This window comes from Phoenix dactylifera, chromosome 13 (assembly GCF_051530095.1).
Source record: "Phoenix dactylifera cultivar Ajwa chromosome 13, Ajwa_hap1_PhDact_Kaust_v1.1, whole genome shotgun sequence".
Classification (NCBI taxonomy): Eukaryota; Viridiplantae; Streptophyta; class Magnoliopsida; order Arecales; family Arecaceae; genus Phoenix; species Phoenix dactylifera.
In genome coordinates, this window is record NC_143202.1 from 1,467,551 (window position 1) to 1,488,308 (window position 20,758).

Genomic DNA, 20,758 nt, shown 5'->3' on the forward strand with positions numbered 1-20,758 from the left:
GAAAGAAAGAGAAAAGAAACAGATCGACGAAAAGAACAAGGAGAGACGTTGTGAAGATGAACGAATCGAGCTTCCATCAGTCCGCAGCTACCATCCATATTCGAAGAAGCGCAAGCCCCATGGCCTCCGCATCCATCGAACCAGTGCCCTTGAATTCAAGCCGCTGCCTTTCCAAACCTCAATCAATCTACCATCCCAAAAACTTTGAGATTTCGAACATAGGAGAGATGTATGAACGAAGATTCACGTCTCGAAGAATCCCAGCGAGTGTCAGACCAGATCTCCCTAGTCCCCCACTTGGTCCCCCAGATCCACGGCCGGGAGACCGAGGGCAAACACCGGAGACGGCCGATCAGACGGTTATTTTGCTGTCGGAGACGCGAATCGGATTCCAACGGGCATAGCACTGGGGAGATCGCGAGGACGAATTCCAAAACAACTTCTTCCCTCTCTCTGTCTCCCCTTCCTCTCCTCCCTCCTCTTTTCATTTTTTTTTTTTTTTGTCTTTTATTTATTTATTATCTTCGGGATTTCATATTGAGGAAATCCCCCCGCCAGTTTTGCGCGAGAAAGAGAGAAATGGGGGCTTCATACGATAGGCAGCCAACGGGGGAAGGAAACATGACCTCTTCGTGGGTCCCATTGAACTGACGTAGCCTAAGGCTAAGATCGTATCCATATTTAATTTGTTTGATCAAAATAGGGATATGGATGTTGATCGGATACAAAAATTCATGTTGATATTTGTTTTAAATGGATATTGGAGAATCCCTTGTCTCGGAGTAGATCATCCCAATCCCCACTCAATTGGCCCAATCCACATCCACAGTCTGAGAGACTGAGGGCAAGTGCCGAAGATGGCTAATCTGACCGTTATTTTGCCGCTAGAGATGCAAATCGGATTCCAATGAGCATAGGCTTTGGGGAGATTACAACAACAAATGCCGAAACAAATAACAATAATAACAATAACAATAACAATAATACAGCAATATTTTTGAATTACTCAGTATATGTTTTTGGTGCGCATTGTAATATTTTTCATTTATCGTAAATATCCTCCAAGTAGTGCTTGGAGAAAGTTACCGTGCCCCAATGTGATAGCATAGCAAGTATATCGTTGTCATTCTCCTGCAAGCGTATCATTGTAGTAGCTGTGATGTTTGTTACCCGAATCAAGTACACCCCTATACATGATCATAAACAATTGAGTTTCACACTCAGTTCAGTTGAAATATCAGTTGAGATAGAAATCAACCATCATTGGTTAACTTCTTACAGAAGCTCCCAATATAAGTATATAACAAGTGCCAATCTGGTGATTCTCGCACATATGCTATCGAATGTCACAACCAGCCGTCAGACATCCTCATTCTCAGTGTTTAATGAAGTATATGATTCACTAAAACTAATGTTAACAGTGGGAAAACTAAAGAACAGCCCAGGTCCTTCCACAAGAGCAAAGCCTAAAGCTCCAACTCAAGCAACCAAACATACGAATTCCTCCATATCATGCAAGAGCTAAACAAGAATGAAAATGAAGATGATCTCTCTTTTTCCACTCAAGATCCATTTCAAAAAATACAGACAAAAATAAAAATACATTTCCATATCAAAGGGTTGAATTTGAATTTTGAGCGAAGCTCAACTCTGAAAAATTAAGCTAATTATTCTATTGCTCCAGTCAAGCCTTACTTCAAGAAATATGCCGATAACCAGAACAGTAGTTGTTAATCTTCTTTAATGATATCAAAAAAAAAAAAAAAAACATTATTGTAACGCTCAACTTAGAAAACGCAAATGGACCATCACGATGCCCTACCAGCTCACTGGAAAAAATTCTATAGCCTGTATACAGATTAGGGACAGATTAGTGTACCAGACCATAATGACATCTCAAATTGACACATCTCAATTTCTTGGACAATCTGGTCCATTCAAACTATTCAAATCAATGTGCACTTTAATCAGGCATTACATATAAAGCACTTTCTTGGCCACAGAATTCAGCATCCCAGCACATTTTTCAGAATCAGCAACAATAAGACTAGAAGCTTCAGATCAAAATTCAAAAACCTTTTAACACTTATAAGAGTTTCATGTTCTTGCAAGCTTGTTAAAGAGAATCTGGAGGGCATAACTAGCAGCCAATAAATCAAAATACTACCTATGCAGACAAAGTTACAGTCTCGTTAAAATTTATGGTGCATGCATTATGGCTTCAACAACAGAGAGCAGTGCTACTTCGTATTCAATTCTGCACAAGCATCTCTAGCAATCGTTCCTATTGATAATCTCTTCCAGGCATGTCTCTGCCTTGATAAGCTGGTGTGCCTTCTTGATAAGCAGGTCCACCCTGCTGATTGTTAGGGCTGCCTCCTTGATAACCGGATCCACCTTGCTCGTAACCAGGGCCACCCCCTTGATAAGCTGGACTGCCTCCCCGATAGCCAGGCCCCCCTCCTTGATAACCAGTGTTGCCTCCTTGATAGCCTGGACCACCTCCCTGATAACCAGAGCCTGCTGGCATCCCACCCCCAGGATTACCCCCTGGATACCCATGGACGCCTCCTTGATAACCAGGGCCACCAGGCATGCCGCCACCAGGACTGCCTCCTTGATAGCCCTGGCTTCCTTGATAGCCAGGTCCACTGTTTGGCGCATAGCCGCTCTGAGGGTTAGGAGGCATTTGGCTCTGGTAATTGTTGGGCATACCACCCATGTTAGGAGGCATGGTATTGAAGTTACGATTAGGCGGCGGAGGCATGTCTCTAGGAGGCATGGCGTTCTGTGCATTAGGCATTGGAGGCATGTCCCTGGGTGGCATGGCACTATGTGGCGGAGGTGGTGGCACAGGGTTCGGACCATCCTGGCTTCGGAAGTTTGGGTTTGGCATAGGAGGTGCTTCTCTGTTTTGGAAGTTCTGCATGTTCTCCCTTCTCCTTTCAAAGTTCCTTGATCTATCGAAATTACGAGGTCTGTCATTGCGCCTAGATCTCTCATTTGCACGAGCATTATTCCGGACCCATTCTTCATGGTACTTTGGGTCATAGGGTACGGCTTTACCATCTATGAATGGTTCTCCTGCCAAATTAAGGGTGAAAAAAATAACACATTAACTAAAGAAAAGCTCCTAAATAATCTGTTTCCATGGTGCTAATACACAAGAATTTGATTGCAATATAAAAAGATAAAAGAAATGAGATGAATCAAACAAAATAGCAAGCAGGCCAGGTTACCTCGATTTATTTGAGAAATATTTGTGTCCAATGCAGCTTGTGACAAGTTTAGGAAAGTTTAGAAAGCTTAATTTCAGTAGAAACTGTGCAAATAATAGATTACTTTCAATCAATTGGGATTTGATTCCTTTTATTCCAAATTGACCATTTAGTTTTGTTTTCTATTAACCGTTAGATGGTTTCCTCATAACCTCATCTTTACTCCTGCAGCACAATTATCTTTCTACTTGGTGTGATACCTTAGCCACAGTTCACATGATCCTGCACAAAGACCGCAATAGCTGATATTTGAGTAAGCACCCATCATTTTTTTTTTTCTTTTTTACTTCTTTTCTTGCAACTCCTTCCTATCGAGCAAGCAAATGAATGAAAATGTGAAAAACACAATGAACCAAATGATTGGCAAAGTTGGAGAGAACTGTTACAGATCTAAATGAGCATTTTCCTTCTGAGTCATTCACCATCACAGAAAATCACCTTTCCTAAACAGAGAAATTGTAGCATTCAGACATCAACAAGTAGAGATACCGAAGATGTTGTGAAGCATAATGGAAATGTGAAACCTTCATATCAGTTGCCATGTTGTAATGATCTTTTATTTCCATATACCATCACATCAATTAATGGACCACCATTTATGCCGAATCAGGAAGTAGATTTGTCATTTTCACTACTTTTTAATGGGAACATGTCCTTTTCACTTCAAAACATGTTTCTTCTTTCGTAGATGGAAACTATGATGGCCCCTAGTCAATGAAACTCCTATTGGACAAAGACCAAGAATGATAGGAAAAAATCAAATGAGCACATAACAAATAAATTTGGGCCTTAAAATCCAGTATGGAAGGGAATATACTAGAAGCATGCAAACCAATCAAGAATTATCATGATTGTGCATCTAATGGGTGGTTTCCTCACCCCAACAATTAAGGTTATGCTTCCTGAACCTTACAGCAAAAAGCCAATTTAACCATTCAGATCAAATCAAGCTAAGCTTTATCCATGCTATATGATTCTCTTGACAAGAACATACTCTAGCTTTTCTGTCCTGAATGATGAGCTCTTTCCAAAGATAGGTTAAGGAAGGACATTCATTCATAGAGTGCAGCACAAAGGAGAAATTTAATTTTTTATTTTTTATTCAATGTAGTCAACCCCTAAAATATGCTCCAAGTTCACATCTTCAAGGATCTCACTACAGAATAATGTCAAAATATCTCCAAAATCAATCAAATCTCTATACCTATTAAACGGAAAGGAGAGAGAAAAGTCAGCTCCTCTCCAAAATTCAGAACAATTAAAAAGAAAATCATAAAAAAATTAACTCTTCTTCATTATTTTTGGAAGTCATGTAAAAAAAGAAAAATTTTGCTCATATTTTTGTCTACTATAAAAAAATCAGTTCTTAATAAATTTAGAAAGTGCTGTACAAAAAGGGGAAAAAGAAGTCCTGTTTTTAGTTGGGCTCTTCAAATTTGTTCCAAAAAATTTCAAACAAGAAAACTGCACAATATAATTTGTAGAAATTTTCCTGGAATTCCAATACATACTTCTCTAAAGGAAATAATTTTTAAAATACCAGTATTCCCCATTATGGTAATATTATTATTACGCGTCTCACATGTTTTTTTGGTTAGAAAACTACCTGCATAATATTGTTTCAACATCTCACATGTTTTTCTATTTTGGAAAGAAAATAATATGTTAACAAGAGTGCATATAATTTGAAATTTATGGAAAAAAAACCACATAAGAATGTTACACCAAGTTAAATTTTGGTTTTCATTATCTCCACATAAGCACACATTTATTTGTCCTATACAAACATTCAACTATTATGGTAAACAATTTATTTTTTCCATTAGTGCTGATCTTTTTATTAGTGAGATGTTCGAAGTAAAATGGTTAATAATTATGAAATCCATTTAACTTATAATATACTTTTTAATTCTATTTTCAAGTTCCTATTATTCTTCTATCACACAAAATTATATTTCGATTTTCATTATCTCCTCGTGCATCGCACAAGTATCATTCTTATATCTATTAAACGGATATGAGAGAGAATTCTCTCCCCTATTTAAATATTCACTAAAATTTCAAAAAAATCAAAGAAAACAGTATTCCTCCCAAGATATCAAGAAGCCCCATCATTCCCGATTTTGAAATTTAAAACTACCCACCTATTAAGGACTTTCCAAATAGATATAAGCGAGAAAAAATTGGTAATAGTTAAAAGGAAAGATTTACCATTTCTTAACCACTCAGGATTTTCTTAATTGAAATCAATTAAATATTCACTCCATTTCTTTCCAGCGATCTCAAGCTAGCAAGATGAAGAGATGAGCTTCGTTGCCATCTCAAGAGACATCGATAAGAAGAAAAGGATAAAGTTTCTAGATCAAATCGATGCGAATAGGATCGAAACAAATCGAGATCCAAGATTTAAAATTTTAAATTCTGTCCTTTCATATTTCATGGTCTTTAATATTTCTTTTTTTTTTTTTTTACCTCGGGGGTATTTTGCTTGTGATGGATAAAAGATTCTAGGATAAAAGATTCTCAGCATCATCATGCAAACTTTCTTCCTAGCTAGATCAAGATACAAATGTTAACTTAGTTTCTCATTATAAGGCTAATACAATATCAAGCAAACAAGAAACAAGCTAAAGGAGGGGAAGGTTGCTATGGTAATGAAGCAACATGTTATTCCATCTCTTCCTATTTATGTAGTTGGATAATGCATAAATGGCAGCAACCTCTGTTTAAGGTGCCCTTCCATTCTCCATCATCGATTTGCACAGAGCAATGATTGTCAATTGTACAACAGATAATTCAGCACCTACATAATGGCTGCAAGGTTATGGACCGAAAATGCAAATAACACAAACTGCAATAGAGGAACTTGTAAAGGGAGGGAATGAGGTAACTCAAACAACATTCATGGAAGAAACAAATTAGTCCACCCATCTGATGGAAATGGCCTAACCTTACAGATGCAGTCCATGGTGGCAAAATTCCAAGAATTAGAAGACAACTTTCGCAAAAAAAAAAAAAGAGTCATGGTCCAACTTTGCATTCACAAAATTTAATATGCCTTGAAATTTATAAATTATAATAATGTTTTGAATTTTGAAGATCTTTAGCACAAGCATAAACCATAACTAAACATGGATCTATGGAAAAACCAAAGTATTTTTTTAGCACGCGTCGGGGTGTGTGTGTGTTGGGGGGGGGGGGGGGGGGGGATTGGGGAGGTGGGGAGTGGAGGTGGGGTGTGTGGAGCGCTCACATCTAAAGTACCAAACATGATTAGCCATGGCCTATCAACAATGGGAAGACAAATGATATGTAGTACACCAAATCATAATAGAAATATCATTATATCACAATCAAGAAGTACATTTGAAGCAACATCAACCACTAGATTTCACCACAAGCACGCATCATCATGAAAGCAAACTAAGGAACACGACTACTGTTAGATGTATGCCCTAGAAGCCAATTTGGCTGACACATTGTTGATTCTAGGGACATAATTTTGTACTTGACTATTTATTATTGAATAAATAAAAGGCATCTTTTTCATTCATATTGTTTATGTGTCTATGAATCGTCCAAGAAATTAATAAGAAGATGATACATATTCTCAAGAGTTGAGAATTTGAGCCATGTATCATTGGTGATTAATTTCTAAATGCTCCTGATCAAAGGATCATCACGAGGACGGTGATCGATCCGATCAGTGCACAGATCACTCTCCTTCTGGATGGACGAGACTTGAGTCCACAGTGTAGGGACACTGAAGTGATAGTGCAGGTGCTTGTTAGAGAACAAGGGTACTGAGCGTGACCAATACAAGAAGTCACTTGGATGTCTATCCACTCGTCAGTGACTTGCTTGATGTTGCAGTAGTGTGACTGGTCCTTTGACCTGCGGCGCTTTAGCTACTCACAGTGAGGTTATTGTAGTTTGACTGCACACATACATGGTCTCTAGCCATATGGGTCCATGCAGTGTAGATTGGCTGCAGTAAGTTCACTGTAGGAGTAGGGTATGCACCTATATGGAATCTATCGACCTTGATAGATAAGGAGAGATCCTATGTGATTTATAAGACTGAGTTCGTAAGACCTCGGCCGGGGCAGTATGCACAGTGGAGAAAGAGTTTTTCACTATCGAACTCGAGTCGAATAAATCTTGACATATGACAGACGATGGGGTTTGACGAGTTGTCCATGACCTCCGTCCTGTAGGGATCCACGATAGTAGGACTGTATCACATGTTAACTGCACCTAGAGGTTCATCATTCCATTCTGCTGGGTAGCCACTACATGCTGCTAGGTGTCACTGGTGGATGGTGGGACTCATAGGGATTATCTTGATGATCGATAAACCCTAATGAGTTGAGTTGGAATCGTTCCAACCCATTGAAAGGAGTTTTCAATGATATAGTGATAGAGATCACAATATATCTCACTACCAGTCAGAATAGAACCTATGGGGTCACACACACTAGAAGTATTGACCGATCCGATGGTTGAAATCGTGATTAGGAATCACAAGAAATCAATTTGATTGATAAGAAGTTGAAGAAGGAAAAAGGAATTAATTAATTGGACTTGAAACAAGAATCCTACTTCGGGTAGGATAACTAGAGTTCTAATTGGATTAGGACTGGGATTCCTACTTGGAATAGGATTCCTCAATCCTAATGAGATTAGGAGTTTTGAATTAAAAATTGGATTCCTACTTGGAGTAGGATTCCTAGAAATCCTAATTGGATTAGGACTTCGGATTCAAGTAGAGTCCTAATTGGATCAGGACTAAAATTAAACAAATCCTAATTGGATTAGGATTCTTTAAGTCCAAATTAATTATTAATCTAATGAATCAACATGACTCCTAATTGGATTAGGATTGAAGAGTTCAATTGAGTCATGGTTCATTCAAGTCCTAATTGGATTAGGACTAGTATAGATTGAACCCAATTTGGCCAATCCTAATTAGATTAGGATTAAACCATGAGAGAGGCACCTAATCCTCTTTGGAAGAGGATTAGGTTAACCAAGTAAGAGGGGCATCAGCCCCTCTCATCTTGGATGGTGCGGATTGAAGGAGAGAGAGGGGCCGGCGCACCCCCCCTTTCTTTCTTTGGAAAACCATCTAGGGCTCCTACTTTGGAGGAGCCCTTGATGGCTATAAGAAGCACCATGAGGCCGGCGCCCTAGGTATTGGAGCCATCCTCCTCTTGCTGCCGCCACCCTCCCCTCTCCTCTCTTGGTTCAGCCGCAAGCAAAGGAAGAGCAAGGTCCAAGCGTTGGCGTCTTCCTCTTCCTCCAATCCTTCTTCCAACGCAGGGAAAAGAAAGAAGGCTGCAGAAGCTGTGTTCTTCTTCCTTGAGTTCCTTCTTCTTCTTCCTCCTCTCAAGCACTTTCAAGAGTTGAAAGAAAGAGAAGAGATCAGCCATCAAAGGAGTCTTTGCAAGGGAGCTAGCACCCCGGGAAGACAAGAAAGCTTTGATCGGTTCTCTACTTCGTGTGGATACCCGTAGAGGCCGGACGTTTGAACGGCTTCAAACGAACCCTCTTCCAAAACCACGAATTCAGATTCGCGGTGATCATCTACCCGCGCAAGGTGAAGATTTGATCTTCCTATTAGTTCTAAAAGTTTTAATTCTTACCTAATTACGAAAGGTCTCGAAACAAGCGTTCATGCGATGAACGTCGAACCCGTGCATGCCGATTCCGCTGCCATCTGAAAATTTTTGAAATATCAGCGGCATGGGCGGGTTCCCAACAGTGGTATCAGAGCCTAGGCTTCGTAGATTAAGGTAAGAATTAAATATCTAAAGGCATATTAGATCTGAAAATTAAATGATCATGCATGCTGAAAAATTCTGCATGCAGATTTTTCAGGGGTGCTGATTTTTACATGCTGATTTTTATGTGATAAAAAGATGATTCTAATTGCATTGTTAATGGGATTACAAAGTTTAGAATCATGATTAGCATGATCAGCGACCTATGTCATGATATAATCAGTTAAGTTTCAGATCTGAAAATTATAATTGTAGCATACGGTGATGATCATAGGATTCAACCCCTTTTGGTATCAAATGTAATGACCTGCGATGTGATCTGCGATGTCATGTAATTTTTCAGATGCTTGCATGCATCTTATTTGATGTTTTGAGAGGCCTGCGTGCCTCCTAAAAGGAGATGTAAATTATTTTTATTTTTATTTTACATCTGGTTGTATTTCTGTGATGTGATGTACATCAACGATCAAGTTGAAGCAAAGGCATGAGATGAAAGGTGATCTAAGCGGTTGATGGCGATGGGATCAAGAGTTGATCAAGGATCGAATCAAGGAAGCTTGGAATCAATTCAAGAGTTGAAGACCACTTGATCGATTGATGTGCATGTGCTTGTAATACGACCTAATTAGAATCCATGATCATCACCTAGTTAAAGTTTAGCTTTAATTATTGCCGCGATTATAACTGCCTGCAATGCGCCGTTTGCATGTGATGTGAATGAGAGTCGGGTAGATAGGTCTACATGTGATGTAGCAAACCCAATTGAGACCTAAATCAAAACCTCCTCAATCAAGTCGAGAGTGAACCGACATGAGCAAGTCATATTAGATTAATTGATCTAATTGGTGTCTAGGAAAGCATGAAAGGTGGTTACTTAATTAGGACCTTACTCTTTGAGTAAGGGGAGCCTCCCACCTGCTTACCTGGCCAATTGTTCGATTACCTCTTATGAAAGGCTCAAGTTGCAAACACTAAGACCTGATTAACCAATATTAAGTCAATAGGTCTTCCACTGTAGTAGAGCTGCTAAGGCCTTTCTGATGTTGACTTGTCTCGGCTGGATACAGTGGTCAAGTTGCATTGGGGGGCTGGACCTCTCTATAGACATGAGATGTTGTAGGGTAAAGGTGGGGTTGGGCACCAATAACTGTTAGGTGAGGACCCAATGACGACTTTATTCCTACGGTTATACGGTGGGTCTGACTTAACTAAGAAATGAGACCAATAACTGTTAGGTGAGGTCTTCATGGCTTAGAGACCAAGTTGCACTGCAACATGCTTGAGAAGCATTGTACAAGAGTTGTACACTCATCCATCTATGTGTCACCAATAACTGTTAGGTGAGGTGGCATGTAAATTGGTGGGACCGCAGTACCCACTAGAAACCCTAGTCGTGTGGGATTTCCGTTTTCCTACCAGGGGAGTGTGAGGAATTCGAGAAAATAGTGGGAGTCACATTTGTTCTAAAAGACCTTAGGACAGATTAGGATCAAGTACAAAAGTCTAACTAGAATCTTTACTCTCTGCAGATACAATGTCGGCTTCAAACCCTTTGACCCGTATTCTTGAGACCAACCGACTGACCGGAACCAATTACAAGGACTGGCTTAGAAATCTCAAAATAGTTTTGGACTGTGAGAAGATAGGTTATATACTCGATTCAGATATCCCCACATTACCAGCACGTCCCACTGATGTTCAGCGTGAGATGCATAAAAAGTGGTTGGACGATGACATTAGAGTAAAATGCTATATGATGGCATCTATGTCTAATGAACTCCAATGCCAGCATGAAAATATAAAGACTGCTAGGGACATACTGGCACACCTACAAGAGTTGTATGGTGAGCAGAGTCGCACAGCTCGTTTTGAAGTGTCCAAGAGGCTTTTCAAAGCGAAGATGCGCGAAGGGCAGTCTGTCCATGATCACGGTCTGACCATGATCAAGGACCTAGAAGAGCTTGAGAAGCTCGGTATGGACATGCACAAGGAATTGCAAGTAGATTTGATCCTACAGTCACTTCCTGATTCATTTGGTCAGTTTATAGTAAACTACCACATGAATAAGATTGAATGCACTAAGACTGAACTAATCAACATGTTGGTAACTGCTGAGGGAGCCTTGAAAGGTTCAAGGGGCAATGTCCTCGCTGCTGAGTTGACTTCTGGTTCCAAGAGAAAGTCTACTTGGAAGAAAAGGAAGCCTACAAAGAAGCAGAAGAAAGACAAGAAGCCAAAGAAGGAAGTTCAAAAGAAAAAGGCTAACGACAAAGGAAAATGTTTCCACTGCAATGTCGAAGGCCACTGGAAGAGAAACTGTCCTTCATACCTCGAGAGCCTGAAGAACAAGAAAGGTGACACACCTTCAGAAGGTATAGACTTGCTCATAATTGAAACTAATCTAACGGTTTCTTCTACTTCTAGTTGGGTTATAGATTCTGGTTCTAGTGCTCATTTGTGCACTACCATGCAGGGTCTAAAGGAAAGTAGAAGGCTGGCGGAAGGTGCGGTAACCCTTCGGGTTGGCAACGGGGCAAAAGTTGCTGCTGTGGCTGTGGGCACCTACCATCTGCGACTACCGTCTGGATTTAGTTTAATACTTAGAGACTGTTATTATGTACCTGTTGCTAGCAGAAATTTGATTTCTGTTTCATGTCTAGCACAGGAAGGTCATGTTTTTACATTTGACAAAGACTGCTGTTCTATTTATTTAAGAAATAAAATAGTCGCACGTGGTTTCATGATTGACAGTCTCTATCATTTACATATGGATGTATCTGTGAATGTTACCGAGCAAGATGTGAGTGCCAAAGGATCCAAAAGATCCAGAGATGAGATAAACCAAAGGTATTTGTGGCACCTTAGGCTTGGCCATATTGGAGAGGACAGAATGAACAAAATGGATAAAGATGGGCTTTTAGGCTCATTGACTTCCGAGTCATATCCAGTTTGCGAGTCCTGTCTTCAAGGAAAGATGGCTAGACTGCCCTTTGTAGGACATGGGGAGAGGACCACTGAAATACTTACCCTAGTACATACAGATGTATGTGGCCCATTCGATGTGCTAGCCAGGGGACGTTATTCTTACTTCATTACCTTTACCGATGATTATTCACGGTATGGGTATGTGTATCTTATGAGACACAAGTCTGAATCCTTTGAAAAGTTCAAAGAGTTCAAAAATGAAGTAGAAAAACAAACTGGAAAACCTCTTAAGGCTCTTCGATCAGATCGGGGAGGAGAATACCTTAGTGGGGAATTCCGGGACTATCTCAAAGAAAACGGCATAGTCTCACAATGGACACCTCCGGGTACACCTCAACTCAACGGGGTGTCAGAGAGGAGAAATCGGACCCTATTGGATATGGTCAGGTCCATGATGAGCTTCACTGATTTACCTATGTTCCTTTGGGGAGATGCCTTACTCACAGCGATTTATTTATTAAATAGAGTTCCCTCTAAATCCGTTCCTACCACACCGTATGAGATATGGCATGGTAAGAAACCAAGTCTGGGTCATCTCAAGATTTGGGGATGTCCGGCCCACGTCAAACGACTACAGGCGAACAAGTTAGAGGCTAGGACCATAAGTGCTCGTTTTATAGGATATCCTAAAGAGTCATTAGGATACAATTTTTACGTCTCAGAGGATCACAATGTGTTTGTGAGCCGTCATGCCATCTTCTTGGAAAATCAGTTTATCCTTGATAGAGGCAGTGGGAGGAAAATTGAGCTTGAAGAGAAAGTCTCTGAAAAGCAACGAGTCATGGATCCTATAGAACCTATTCATAAGGAGCCAGTACACGATGTCCCTCAACCACCTCGTAGATCTAGTAGGGTCTCCCATCCTCCCGATAGATACTTAGGTATACTAGAAGAGGATACAGAGGAAATGTTCCTGGTGGGGGATAGGGATCACATACAGGATCCCAAAACCTACAACGAGGCGATATCTGATATCGATTCCGAGAAATGGCTGGAAGCTATGAAGTCAGAGATAGACTCCATGCATTCCAACCAAGTCTGGACCTTAGTAGATCCACCAGAAGGTATTGTACCTATTGGATGCAAATGGATCTACAAAAGGAAGATAGGTTCGGATGGAAAGGTAGAGACCTATAAGGCAAGGCTTGTGGCGAAAGGGTATAGTCAGCGCGAAGGCATTGACTATCAGGAGACCTTTTCACCTGTAGCCATGCTAAAATCCATCCGAACATTGCTTGCCATTGCAGCATTTCATGATTATGAAATCTGGCAGATGGATGTGAAAACTGCTTTCCTGAATGGATATCTTGATGAAGATATCTATATGGAACAGCCTTTGGGTTTCACTTCCAGTGATGGAGATCACAAGGTCTGCAAGCTGCAAAGATCCATCTATGGACTAAAGCAAGCCTCTCGGAGTTGGAACACTCGTTTCGATGATGCAATCAAAACGTTTGATTTCATCAAAAACGAGGAGGAACCATGTGTTTATAAAAAGGTTAGTGGGAGTGCTGTCGTTTTTCTCGTACTGTACGTAGATGACATTCTCCTGATTGGGAATGATATTCCCATGCTAACCTCGGTCAAGGTCTGGTTGTCAAAAGAATTCTCCATGAAAGACCTTGGGGAAGCATCCTATATTTTGAGAATAAAGGTCTATAGAGATAGATCTAAAAGGATGCTTGGCCTGTCACAGAAAATGTACATAGAGGAGGTGCTGAAGAGGTTCAGCATGGAAAACTCCAAGAGGGGTCTCTTACCCCTAAGGCATGGAATTCATCTCTCCAAGAAGATGTGCCCCAACACATCTGAGGAGATTCAACGCATGAGCAAGATTCCTTATGCATCGGCAATAGGAAGCCTCATGTATGCCATGCTATGTACACGACCTGATATAGCTCTTGCTGTGAGTGTCACAAGCAGATATCAGTCGAATCCAGGTGAAGAACACTGGACAGCTGTGAAGAATATTCTTAAGTATTTGAGAAGAACTAAAGATTTATTCTTGGTTTTTGGAGGATCATCAGAGTTAAAGGTAGAAGGGTACACAGATTCAGACTTCATGACTGATGTCGATGACAGGAAGTCAACATCTGGATACGTGTTCTTGTGCAATGGTGGTACAGTGAATTGGAAGAGTTCTAAACAACCGATCATTGCTGATTCGACTATGGAAGCCGAATACATCGCCGCCTCTGAAGCTGCTAAGGAAGGCTTCTGGTTCAAGAAATTCATTGCAGAGCTGGATGTGATGACATCAGATGCCATAACACTCTACTGCGATAACAATGGCGCCATAGCCCTTGCTAAGGAGCCAAGGTCTCATCAGAAGTCTAAGCATATAGAGCGGCGCTTTCACCTCATACGCGACTATGTGGAGAAGAAATATGTAGAGGTGCAGAGAGTAGACTCCGCGGATAACGTGGCAGACCCTTTCACTAAGCAGCTGAGTCAGCAAAAGACTGAAGCCCACCTTGAGAAGATGGGCCTAAGATATATGACCAATTGGCTTTAGTGCAAGTGGGAGATTGTTAGATGTATGCCCTAGAAGCCAATTTGGCTGACACATTATTGATTCTAGGGACATAATTTTGTACTTGACTATTTATTATTGAATAAATAAAAGGCATCTTTTTCATTCATATTGTTTATGTGTCTATGAATCGTCCAAGAAATTAATAAGATGATGATACATATTCTCAAGAGTTGAGAATTTGAGCCATGTATCATTGGTGATTAATTTCTAAATGCTCCTGATCAAAGGATCATCACGAGGACGGTGATCGATCCGATCAGTGCACAGATCACTCTCCTTCTGGATGGACGAGACTTGAGTCCACAGTGTAGGGACACTGAAGTGATAGTGCAGGTGTTTGTTAGAGAACAAGGGTACTGAGCGTGACCAATACAAGAAGTCACTTGGATGTCTATCCACTCGTCAGTGACTTGCTTGATGTTGCAGTAGTGTGACTGGTCCTTTGACCTGCGGCGCTTCGGCTACTCACAGTGAGGTTATTGTAGTTTGACTGCACACATACATGGTCTCTAGCCATATGGGTCCATGCAGTGTAGATTGGCTGCAGTAAGTTCACTGTAGGAGTAGGGTATGCACCTATATGGAATCTATCGACCTTGATAGATAAGGAGAGATCCTATGTGATTTATAAGACTGAGTTCGTGAGACCTCGGCCGGGGCAGTATGCACAGTGGAGAAAGAGTTTTTCACTATCGAACTCGAGTCGAATAAATCTTGACATATGACAGACGATGGGGTTTGACGAGTTGTCCATGACCTCCGTCCTGTAGGGATCCACGATAGTAGGACTGTATCACATGTTAACTGCACCTAGAGGTTCATCATTCCATTCTGCTGGGTAGCCACTACATGCTGCTAGGTGTCACTGGTGGATGGTGGGACTCATAGGGATTATCTTGATGATCGATAAACCCTAATGAGTTGAGTTGGAATCGTTCCAACCCATTGAAAGGAGTTTTCAATGATATAGTGATAGAGATCACAATATATCTCACTACCAGTCAGAATAGAACCTATGGGGTCACACACACTAGAAGTATTGACCGATCCGATGGTTGAAATCGTGATTAGGAATCACAAGAAATCAATTTGATTGATAAGAAGTTGAAGAAGGAAAAAGGAATTAATTAATTGGACTTGAAACAAGAATCCTACTTCGGGTAGGATAACTAGAGTTCTAATTGGATTAGGACTGGGATTCCTACTTGGAATAGGATTCCTCAATCCTAATGAGATTAGGAGTTTTGAATTAAAAATTGGATTCCTACTTGGAGTAGGATTCCTAGAAATCCTAATTGGATTAAGACTTCGGATTCAAGTAGAGTCCTAATTGGATCAGGACTAAAATTAAACAAATCCTAATTGGATTAGGATTCTTTAAGTCCAAATTAATTATTAATCTAATGAATCAACATGACTCCTAATTGGATTAGGATTGAAGAGTTCAATTGAGTCATGGTTCATTCAAGTCCTAATTGGATTAGGACTAGTATAGATTGAACCCAATTTGGCCAATCCTAATTAGATTAGGATTAAACCATGAGAGAGGCACCTAATCCTCTTTGGAAGAGGATTAGGTTAACCAAGTAAGAGGGGCATCAGCCCCTCTCATCTTGGATGGTGCGGATTGAAGGAGAGAGAGGGGCCGGCGCACCCCCCCCTTTCTTTCTTCGGAAAACCATCTAGGGCTCCTACTTTGGAGGAGCCCTTGATGGCTATAAGAAGCACCATGAGGCCGGCGCCCTAGGTATTGGAGCCATCCTCCTCTTGCTGCCGCCACCCTCCCCTCTCCTCTCTTGGTTCAGCCGCAAGCAAAGGAAGAGCAAGGTCCAAGCGTTGGCGTCTTCCTCTTCCTCCAATCCTTCTTCCAACGCAGGGAAAAGAAAGAAGGCTGCAGAAGCTGTGTTCTTCTTCCTTGAGTTCCTTCTTCTTCTTCCTCCTCTCAAGCACTTTCAAGAGTTGAAAGAAAGAGAAGAGATCAGCCATCAAAGGAGTCTTTGCAAGGGAGCTAGCACCCCGGGAAGACAAGAAAGCTTTGATCGGTTCTCTACTTCGTGTGGATACCCGTAGAGGCCGGACGTTTGAACGGCTTCAAACGAACCCTCTTCCAAAACCACGAATTCAGATTCGCGGTGATCATCTACCCGCGCAAGGTGAAGATTTGATCTTCCTATTAGTTCTAAAAGTTTTAATTCTTACCTAATTACGAAAGGTCTCGAAACAAGCGTTCATGCGATGAACATCGAACCCGTGCATGCCGATTCCGCTGCCATCTGAAAATTTTTGAAATATCAGCGGCATGGGCGGGTTCCCAACAACTACCACATCTTTGAGTGGCACATTTATAGTCATCAAATAAGCAGATTCTAAGTATGTAGGAACCCCTGGAATTTAGTTTACCCTTCTTAAGCCATGCTTTGCATTGTAAAAAGAAGATTTTGTAAAACGAACAATATCTCAGAAATTCCATGGTCACTCCTATGCTATCCATCTCTTTGTTCGGATTACTTAGCATGGTTATTCAGATAGTTGTTTGTCTAATGATAAATTGATATTATGAAATCTTTTCCTTTACTTCACCTAATTACCATTTTTCCCTTTATTTGTTCAACCATGAATGTGCCAGTGATGCATATGGTTGCATTTAAGGCATATTGTCCCACAGAATTCATCAAACCAAAGGCCAGTCAAAGAAATAGCCCCAGCTGCCTGTTCACAGGAGAAAGAAACAAAAACAAGAATGATGCAAGTGCCACATTTCCATGCACATCATCTGATCACTTAGCCCTTATACTACCGATGATAAATTTAATTATCCTGTATTTAGGATGTATTTAGATAAGACAACTAATTGAAGTTGAATTTCGGTTGAGCAAGAGATGGATAGGCATTGCAGCCATTTTCCAAGTCCATTATGGCACTCTTCATGGAACATTTATCTTACATAAGCTAAAGATGCATCCATGTCCAATTGCCCACCATAACCAGTGTCCAATAGCATATTTGGCTTTCATATGCTTACCTCCATAATCTTTGTTCTTAACGTCCAAGTATGAATCAGGAAGAACCCAGCGAACCTTTGGAAGAGCTATGAACAGTCAAAAGCATCAATGGTAAGTTTTTACCCTTCAGGAAAAATATATGCAGGAAAAAAGAAACTGAGTGCAGCAGACATACGCTTGATCTTGTATGAAGTCTCCTCAGAAACCTTGCATCCAAAAGCAAAATAGTGCTTTGTAGACACTGAATATATTGATTTCTTTGCTTCTTCTTCACTGAAATATGACACAAATTAACAGACCAAGTCAAAGAGGCAAGAACCAATAAGAGAAGGCATGAAAGTTCATTGCAGTAAAATATTTTCCGGGTAACAGTTTAATATAACTTGCTTACTTTAACTCAGCTAGAGCTATGCGTGAAAAACATGGGGGAAAAGAAAAGCTAATCACGGTAATGACAACATGTAAGTATTAACAAAAGAAAATAGCATCAGGTAATAGCAAAACAACTAATTGCAGAAATCAATAAAATTGCAAATAATAGACGACTTTCTTATCATGGATATCAATGAAATACTGAATGAAGGTAAGAAGCCAACTACCATTCCTTTATCCAGTTCCACAAATATCTGCTTCGTTCTGATGCTATTTAAAGAATGTTTGCACAAAATAATTTTTCCAGGAGGGTGTAACATCGAATCCAAAGCTTTAAGAACTCGACCAAACAATCAAGGCAATCAATCTTATGCTCCCAAATAAAATGATGGATAAAGACATACAGAATAACTCTAGAATTGTTTAATCCAAACCACATCTAGAACAATCAAAACCGTATCTTTTGCTTTTCCACATCAATCAACCAAATACTAAACACAAAATCAACAAAAGAAATACAGATAAGGAAGAATTTAGTAGTATTTCTTTCATTTCCTTCGCCGATCATAGAAAATAATAAGCAACGAAAGCCAAGCATACGGAGGAGTGGAAGGGAGAAGGAGGCGGGAGACCCTAACCTTCCGAGGATCTGGGCGAGGGTCTTGATGTAGCTGTCAATGATCTCGTCGCGGGTGAGGCTGGGGTCGGGGGGCTCCATGACGACGAGCCAGTGTTCGAAGTCGCACCCGTCGAGGAGAATCGTCTCCTTAGGAGGCCGGTTGCTCCAATTCGGCGACGGGTCGTTGAGGGACGACGTCGTTGGCCGGGCCGAGAAGCACCGGACCTCGCCGAAGCAGCCGCCGGCGACGGGGAGACGGAGGGAGTCGACAAGGGGGAGGACGGCGCGGAGGCGGAGGAGAGAAGAAGAAGGACGAGCGAAGGCGAGAGCTCGAGAGGCGAACGATCGGGAGAAGAGGAGGGGAGAGAGGGAGACGGAGGGGAGCTTCGAGATTAACGCTCGGCCCGCCATTGGCGAAAACCTAACCCTAACGGAGGAGGAGAATCTGGGAGAGTGAGGACACGAAGGGGAGAAACCCTAGAGGTACCGGCTATGGATGGTGGAGGGGTTTAGCGTTAAAGGGGTTTTACAATGTATTCTTCCAGAAACGTCTTTTCTATCCTACCAACTTTTCACCTTAAAACAAAAAATATATGCTACCTTCTAAAAATCCACCCAAAGTCACGCTCCAAGATCTTCCTCTCTGTATTTCGTATGTAAGTCGCCTATATATTTCGAACTTTTTATCTTGACTCCGGAAAAATTTGCCGATATTTTAGAATTATTTTAAGTTTCTCTCAATTTCGTGTGCAAGTCTCATACAGGTTTTTTATGTTAAATGAGGCCAGTCTAAACTATTTTGGTTTTCTCTCGGTTATCTTTTGGATTCATCTCGATTTCCTGTTAGTCTACCATAAAATATCATTTTGTATTGATTGTTGTGCATCCAATAAGAAGTAACATAGCCATTATATGTGCAACATGGCCATGAGAACAACCTTATATAGTAGTTGATTGAAAAAAATATTGGACATCTCCACCTCATATTAGGCCGACCTCTTTGACCTCCGTAAAAACTGAGGTGAACAACTTTGGCGACAGCCGATGAGCCAATTAGCACATGCCGACAAGGACTGACAGTTCTGACAACCGATAGTTATGACAGAATTGTTGGTGACACACAATCAGCAATGTATGCCACCCCACGCAGAATGATGCCCATGCCTTAAATGTACAATTGGCTATTAACACACGTTGCATCAAATTAACGACAAAATAGACTACCCTATATAAAGAGGTAGTCCAGGGGTCCTCAGGTAAGCTTATTCAGAGAACTCTGCTATGCTGAAAATTTTTTTTCCATACTGTTGTGTTTCTATTCTGATTTAAGCATTGAAGGCTCCCCCATAGAAAACCTTCCAGCTAGCGGACTTCTTGCAGGCCATCCCCGAAGGAAATTAGCTCGCTCACTTCTCGATCATCTCGTTCAGCTCGGTTCTTGCCGACCTCAAGGTTAGCCAAGACCTCGGTCCAGTATTTAGCAGCAATAGATTGGTGCTAGAAGAAGAGCCTCCAGCTACACCGATACCAGGCGAAGAGAGAAATTGTCATCATGAGGTCGCAAGGGGCATGCTATGCATCTCATGCCTCGCAACGTCGTGCTTCAGCCTCACGAGGATCTCTGTAGGGCCCGAAACAAGTTCCATCGACACAACCCCCAACGCTTGTGGACAATGAGCAATTCAACTTGCTCATACAATTAGTGGGGCTTTGATTGCTGCAGTCGGGGCTTGTAGCAAATAGCAGCACGACCGAAACTAGTCCGACCAAAATCTGTCCAACCTAGCCACAACTCTTAGCAACCAATGTGCCACATGCACCTAATTAGCCACCACTCCCAACGCCAATGCCTGAAGCGTTCTTGCCAAAGTCGATACAACCGATAATGAAGTCCTAATTGAGATGGAAAACAGCATATTCCAAGCCCCCATTCCGATAGAACAGCTTTCCAACAACTTTTTAAGCTATAAATATTTCCAAATTGAATTGGAGAAGAGGCTAGATCAAGGAGATTGAGGGGATGAGGTAAAGAAAAAGGAATACAAGTGAACACCACTTCTTGGGCTTCAACTTGAGGATCAAACTAAGAAGTGACCATTCAAAGCCTCCTCCCACTTCAGAATGAGCTTCCAAACATCCACATAGAGAGATTCAACTATCAATCATTGATTTCCATCATAAGA

At 41.1% G+C, this 20,758-nt stretch overlaps 1 protein-coding gene across 1 annotated transcript; it reads right to left on the minus strand.

The window, feature by feature from the left end:
* Positions 1–2,055: 2,055 nt before the first annotated feature.
* Positions 2,056–19,125, minus strand: LOC103697171 (multiple organellar RNA editing factor 8, chloroplastic/mitochondrial-like). Its single transcript, XM_008778979.6, has 4 exons — positions 18,595–19,125; positions 17,760–17,857; positions 17,605–17,670; positions 2,056–3,084 (listed from the first exon to the last, which is right to left on the minus strand). The coding sequence occupies exons 1-4, from the start codon at positions 18,984–18,986 to the stop codon at positions 2,285–2,287; spliced, it is 1,356 nt and encodes a 451-aa protein (XP_008777201.4). The 5' UTR covers positions 18,987–19,125; the 3' UTR covers positions 2,056–2,284.
* Positions 19,126–20,758: the final 1,633 nt, after the last annotated feature.